Below are 7608 nucleotides of genomic sequence, written 5' to 3'. Positions count from 1 at the left end.
CAAAATTTACACATCAACAGTGTAACCAGAACGGGCTGTTCTGGTTTCAGAACGGGCTGTTCTGGCTCCAGGTGTCTTCAACTATTTTGGGATCCACCTACGTGGCATCCACGTGGCCACCAGTTAATTCTGTTTAAATCATTTAGACGGAAGTCCCAAATTGCAATGATTTAAATTATTGGGACCAAATTGAAACCTAAAATTAAAGTGGGACTAAATTGAAACAAAAAATTGTTATCAGGGACGAAAAGAGGTATTTAACCTTAAATAAAATTTGTAGAATAAATCGAGGACCTTTACAATTTTTTAAAAAAAAAATAGAGACGTAATTAAAAATTATCAAAAGAAGTTCTGGATCTACCAATGTATTAAACTTTGTTAATAAGAATGGTTACGTATCTGATAGGGATGCACAATGAAAATTATACATGAATCGTAAAAACTTTCTTTTAATTCTTGCTCCTTTTCTAATATTAAGATATTTGATTAATGGATCGACTTTGATTTTGAATATTATATGTATTCTTATATAGAATCAAATGAGTACCCCTTCTTAATTATATTTGTTTAGTCTATGTTCATTGAGAAATAATTAAATAATGCGGTTAGTTTTAATCATGGTGGCAAGCTGAGAATAAAACTTAGTGAAAAAGGTGCACTGTTATACATAAATGCTAAATGGTGATAATGCAAATCCAAAACGAAGTTTAAAGCCAATCCCAAAAAAGAATGCAATAATACCATAAACCAACCAACACCAAGTCTACAAAGTACACATAATTAAAACAAATTTCCCAATCCAACAAGTACAAATTAACATTTTGTACACGCGATTTGTCTGTGATTCGTCGTTGTCAATCCTGGATTTATTTTGTTATATTTTGACACTTGAATAGTGGAACCTTGCTTTCTGATTCCGTATCTAACAGTTACACTGATCCAATGAAACCTCTTTTCATATCATAAAAAGAAAACGGGAAAAAAAAAAATAATTGCTGTCTTTCTGTGTGCTAATCCTTACGAAATGAACATGTTGATGTAGATATCACGTGCCAGGCTCAACTGGTGCATATTTTACTAATTCATTTCTTTCTATTTATCTTTTTTCTTGTGACTTGATTTTTTTTTCTTTTTTGTCTTTGTGATATTATATCTCACTTAATCTAAAAGTTTTTCACACACAAGATTCTCTACTAAGAATCTGTTTGGATAAAAGTTTAAATGTATTTTTGAGAATTTTTTTTACTAAAAATAATTTTAAAAATATTTTTAACTTGTATCCAAACAGATTCTAGATATTTTCTCAGTATAGTCACTGAAATGGAAGATATTGAGGACCTAGAAGTAACTGCTGACTAATGAATGGCTGCTTGAACATGAAGTTCCTTTGTTGGTTATGGTTTTGGAGATTGGTGTTAGGGAAATTGCAAGAGGAGCTATGATATTTCTTTGAAGGGTACACCATGTCCTCATCTATGTTTGAAAGCTGGTGCTTGGGTCTGGTCATGTTTTCCATGTGGGGAAGCACTGAAGGGTTCTTCTGAAACAAGTAGCTGCTATTACTATTGTTATTGTTGCAATAGTAGTTTTGGTTTTGGGGGGTTTCATGATCCAGATTCTCACAATTGAATAGGCCTTCATCACTTGGAGTTGTGTAATTGGAATAGTGGTAATTTTCAGATAAGATGGTGCTGAGCATGGAGTAGTCTGTGGCATCCAAGAGGTTGGAGAAGGACAAAGATTTCTGAGACATGAGTGGTGGAAGAGGGACAAGAGTACTAATCTTGGAGATTGGTGCTTTGGTTTTATTCTCATCTTCTTCTGCTTCATCTTGCTCATTCACTTGCACTGTTGCTGCTTCTGTGGCTGAAGATGCAACTTGTTTGGACTTCTTGTATATCCGACATAGAACCCAATCATCCAACTAAACAAACAAAAGATAATGTTATTTATTATTTTAATATATATTAAATAATTCATATATACATCAAAACCAAAGGAGATGTTAAAAATCACTAAAAAAAATTGTGATACAAGAACATATCCTATAAAGACACAATATGTGTCACTAAAAACTATTTTTATTCTCACAATAAATGTAACATATGTTGGTATATTGTTAAAAAGTAAATATAAATTATAGTGACAGACAAAATATGTTGTTAAATCTCATTTAAAATTAATACTTAAATTGTATGTACTATATGTCAAATAGACATACATTTAGATATATTGTATCTATAGTAACATTTTTTGTATGTCACTGTATGTAATATTTCTTGTAGTAAACTAATGAGATCTAAAATGTGTAGGTGTTGCAAAACAATGTACAAAAACAAATAAGTATCTTGTTATATTTTTTATGTGTGGGTGTTGCAAAAATAAATATTTTTTTTCCATCAACAATATTAGTTATAAATGTAGTACTTTAGTTATAAAACAAGATTTTCCAAAACAATGTATATCTAAAGTATATGGCTCACGAACAAGATCTTAGAATAGGAATTTGACTTTTCTTAAATTAAGTAAATAATATCAACGGTTAATAATAAGACAATATGTAATGTATATGTTATATCTATCGTTAATTTTATTTTACTCAACTACTGAAATTTATTTCATCCTCTAAAGTGAGTTGTATTTTTTTTTTTCTCGAAAAATTGATGCAATGAGTAAGACAATAGAAATGGTTATTTATTAATTACAATTAATCAAAACTTAAATCTATATAAAAATTAAATTCCATAAAATCCAATGAACTATGATATATTCTCGTGATTTTGATTAATTAATCGGATGAAAAATGTTAACCAGTGTCCTTAAGAAAATGGTTAACATTTCAAAAGAATAAATTTTTATTTAAAAAATACAATACCATACTCTTCCATGCAAACAACTTTTACTAAAAAAAATCATACATCAATATCTTAAACAGTTCTCTTGAGTTAATAAGATTCTGTCAAAGTTCATCGAATAAAAAACATGTTAAAAAGAAGCTAACAAATATTTTATAATGATAAAATACATTGAAGTGTAGGTGGGAGCCACTCACCCTCATGGAGGTTTCTTTGAGGCTAATGGGTCTGTTAGAGTGAACAAGACGATACTCATGCATGATCCAATTGGTCTTGACACCCTTTGGGGGTTTTCCTTCGTAGAACACCAAAGCCTTCTTCACACCAAAGTGTTCTCTCACTCCTCCTCTTACTAATGATGCCACGATGTTCTTATCAGTGCCCGTAGCCTTCCAGTACCCTGAACCAGCTGCCCTGTTTGGCCGAGCTCCATTTGGGTACTTCCTGTCTCTAGGGCTGAAGAAGTACCACTCCTTCTCCCCAAACGCAGCCTTAGCTGTTAAAGTAGCAAAATAATCGTCCACATCACACACTATGAAAGAAAAAAAAAACACTTTTCTTGTGCACATTAATCACACACTTCAACCTGACTTAAATATTGATTAACCCTAATTAAGAAGGACAGTTTACTTAAGTTAATTTTGTTATTTTCACTTTAAAATAGTAATTTGTTTTTTAAAATTACCTTTCTTTTATATATAATTTGATATAAGAATAAAAAAATTATAAATATAATTTTAATTAAATGAAGATATATTTTTTGAAGAATAAAGTGAAATAAATTTAGATTTGTTTATATTTAACATAATAAGTATGAGATTTTTTTTACCTATATTTTGAATATATATATATATATATATATATATATATATATATATATATATATATATTAAGAGACTCTTTATTCATGGATGAACTCGAAAACAAAGAAATTTACAATAATATATCTTACATATGTTATGATCAATCAACTGAACGGGACTATTTTTTTTTTTTTTTTATTGGGTGTGTTGAAACTCATTTGACTATGGACTAAAATAATAATTGATTCAAAACCCTTCACTTCAAAATAATAATCCGGTGAGTATAATTACTCTTCACTTTATAAACTATTAATATAAAAATATAAAAGGATGTATAGATCTTATTAAACATAGACAAACCTGGTAGCTCCCATGGATCAAACTTGTAGATATCAACCTCAGCAATGATTGAAACCGGCAAAGGTATAGAGGCCACCTTCTTCCTAAGATAGTGGAGAATGAGCTCTTCATCTGTGGGGTGGAACCTAAACCCTGGAGGCAAGTTATTGGCTTGTGGGGTTCCCATGATGATGCCCAATTTAATTAACCAACCAAGAAAATGAAAAACAAATCAAAAGAATGTTTGTGAATAGGGTTGGGTGGGTTTAGTGAAAAATGAACACACAAAGACACAAACAAAGCTTGAGAGAGGATTGAAATTTTTGGGGTTTGAAGAGGGGAAGGGCTTTTATGGGTGTGGAATTTGTCATCAAGTGGGGAAAGAGATTAGGCCAAAGCACAAAGGGGGATGTAGCTGGGACAAAGAAAGCAGGTTCAAAGTTTTCCAAAGTATGGTCCATTTTGGGAGAGAGAATTAATGTGGTGGCTGGCAAAAGGTATAGAGAGAAAAGAGGGTCACTTTGGCACACCAAGGAACCCCATTGGCTAAGCTTGTGCTATCACATAGTCACACTTCTATTTTGTCGTTTCTCTAGCAAAATCTATGACCTCTTAAATGAGGCTTGAGATATTAGTGACATAATCATCATTGAGATAAGCTTGCGACACGTGGCCACCAAACTCAAGGTAGAATGATTGGTGGCATCTTCTCTTTCTAGTGATTCTAAGAAAATGGTGGCGCGCATTTCTACCCCGGATCAGGACCATTTTATTAAAAAAGTTCAAGTTGGATAAAATTGGTCGGTTTAAATAAGCTTTTAGTTTCTCACTTTTTAAAAATTTAATTTTTAATTCTTTTTGTTAATTTTTTTTTTCACAAACTAGTTTTAAAGGTTATGAATCATTTGTTAAGAAATGATTTATGTTATAGTAAATTATAATTATTTTAATATTGATGTTCATGTAACTATTTAATAAATGTCAAATTTATAATATATGTAATTTTTATATTCGTTCATAGTCAGATATTTTTTTTTGAAAATAAAATATATTATTAATACAACTCTTTATCATTATGATAATGAACGAATAATAAAATTATATATCTCATATAATTTGATATCTATTAAATAATCATGTTTATAATAATAGTCAAGTCAATCATAATTTATTAATACACTTCATTACTTAATAAATGATACCTAATTCAATAACTAATTTATTATGTGACAGAAAACTAACTAGAGACTAAAAATTGACAAAAAATTTAAAAAAAACTAAAAATCAAATTCTTAAAAATTGGGAGATTAAAAACTTATTTAGCTCAAACTGATTTTATTGAAATCATTTTTTTTAACAAGTGAATGTCACTACAAGAAAAACGTAAATTTTTGACAGAGACATAATTCGTCAGAAAAGAGGAATATACGTCAAAAATTCTCTATTTCCAATAGATTTTCGACGGATGGAAATCCGTCTGAAAAAGGGACGTCGAAAAAAAAATCTTTCGAAAATAATTTAATCCGTCGAAAATTTTTGACGGATACATCTGTCAGTAATTATCTGACGAAAATTATCCGACAAAAATTTTCGACAGAAATTATAAGTCAGAAATTTCTGACAGATACATCCGTCGAAAATTGTTTGAAAATCTTTATATAATTTCGACGGATTTATCCGTAAAATTTTTTTTGTTTAATTTTAATAAATTTATTAATGTAACAGCCCTCATATTTGGCCTTTAAAGGGTTCTATTTCACGACATTTTATTTTTTAGCGTGTTTTATCCTTACTTGCGCAATTTCTGAGAAACTTCCCAGAAGGTCACCCATCCCTATATTACTCCAAGTCAAACGTCCTTAACTGTGAAGTTCTGATGAGATAAAATACTGAAATGTATATGCATGTTATTAGTATAACTTGTACAAATCAATTCATTTAAGTCATCCTCAATCTCATACTTGTACTATAATAATAATATATAATAATTTTATATTACGAATAATAATAATAATAATAATAATAATAAATTTAATTAATCTTTATTTATATGTACTTACTTTTATAATTAAAAATCTACTTATTCTTATTTAAAATTATAATTTAAATTATTTAATTTTATAATTTATAATGATAATATAATTTAAACTTATAAATATTTATTTATTACATACTTATAAATTAACTTTTAACATTTTAAATAAATTATAATTAATTTAATATATTTATTTATTTTAAATCAAACATATAAAATTAAAAAAGTGTATTTATCCTTGTTTTATTTTGGTTAAAATACTAATTTGGTCCCTTATAATATGTTTTTATTTCAATTTAGTCCCACTTTAATTTTTGGTTTCAATTTGGTCCCTAATAATTTAAATTAGTGCAATGTCGGACTTCCTTCCAAATTATTTAAACGGAGTTAACTGTTGGCCACGTGGATGCCACGTAGATGCATAGGTGGATGTCAAATTTCTTTAATGCACCTAGAACCAGAACGACCCGTTCTGGTTGCGCATGTTGTGTGTTAATTTTGCATTTAGAACGGGCCGTTCCAGATGCAAAATTAACACACCACGAGTGCAGCAAAACGGGTCGTTCTGAAACCAGAATGGGCCGTTCTGGTTTTAGAACGAGCCGTTCTGGATTCAGAACAGGCCATTCTAGAACGCCAACCACATATGTATGTTCAACAAAATGTCGCAATGTGGTTCAAAAATTGAAAACAAAAATTTATAACATAACATAAATTCAAAGACGGAAATATGGTTCAGAGACTGAAAACAAAAATTCATAACATAATATATACTAAGAAAGTTCAAAGAAATTAATGAGAAGGGAAATCATCTGGATAACGCTGAAGGTGTCAATAATACATTTTATCCACCATATAATATTGAATGGCTGAAAGGATATCAACATTATCTACTTGTAGATGTGGTTGTGTGGTACAATGTTGGTCCTGTGTGTCTTCTTCCTCTACTTCAGGTTGTACTTCCTTAAGAACAGGTTGTTGTTGTTAGGGTACATCGGTCAATGACTTCAAGGGAAAATACCATGTCTTTTCATCCTTAACTGTATAGTGTCAATTTGGTAATAAGTGATTCACTCCAGTTTGACTAACAATGAAATAAAACCTGTCACCATTGTCCTAAGTGATACATTGCACTGTCCTTAATGATATATTGTATAGCCTAAATATTTAGCAATTGAAGTTATCAATCCCCATATTGACAATATTATCAAATCCAGTGTTTGAAATGCTTTATACCTTGGATCTTTTTCGTTGCACGATTCACAACTGTGATTTAGAATCACGGGCGTGAACTATAATCATCAACCGTTTGTGTTTGGCATTCTGGAACCAGAACGGGCCTTTCTGGTTCTAGATACATTAAAGAAATTTGGCATCCACCTATGCATCTACGTGGCATCCACGTGACATCTACGTGGCCAACAGTTAACCCCGTTTAAATAATTTGGACGGAAGTCCGACATTGCACTAATTTAAATTATTAGGTACCAAATTGAAACCAAAAATTAAAATGGGACTAAATTGAAACAAAAAATATATTATAAGGGACCAAATTAGGTTTTTAACCTTTTATTTT

General features: G+C 30.1%; 1 protein-coding gene across 1 annotated transcript; it reads right to left on the bottom strand.

The window, feature by feature from the left end:
* Nucleotides 1-706: 706 nt before the first annotated feature.
* On the bottom strand, nucleotides 707-4458 carry LOC109812811 (NAC domain-containing protein 1). Its single transcript, XM_020376869.3, has 3 exons — nucleotides 4019-4458; nucleotides 3053-3351; nucleotides 707-1924 (listed from the first exon to the last, which is right to left on the bottom strand). Exons 1-3 carry the CDS (start codon nucleotides 4182-4184, stop codon nucleotides 1313-1315), a joined length of 1077 nt encoding a protein of 358 aa, XP_020232458.2. The 5' UTR covers nucleotides 4185-4458; the 3' UTR covers nucleotides 707-1312.
* Nucleotides 4459-7608: the final 3150 nt, after the last annotated feature.

Source organism: Cajanus cajan, chromosome 1 (genome assembly GCF_000230855.2).
Source record: "Cajanus cajan strain Asha chromosome 1, NIPB_CcT2T_4, whole genome shotgun sequence".
NCBI classification, from domain to species: domain Eukaryota; kingdom Viridiplantae; phylum Streptophyta; class Magnoliopsida; order Fabales; family Fabaceae; genus Cajanus; species Cajanus cajan.
The sequence above is the reverse complement of the archived record's forward strand: the minus strand, read 5'-3'. Positions and strand labels throughout refer to the sequence as shown.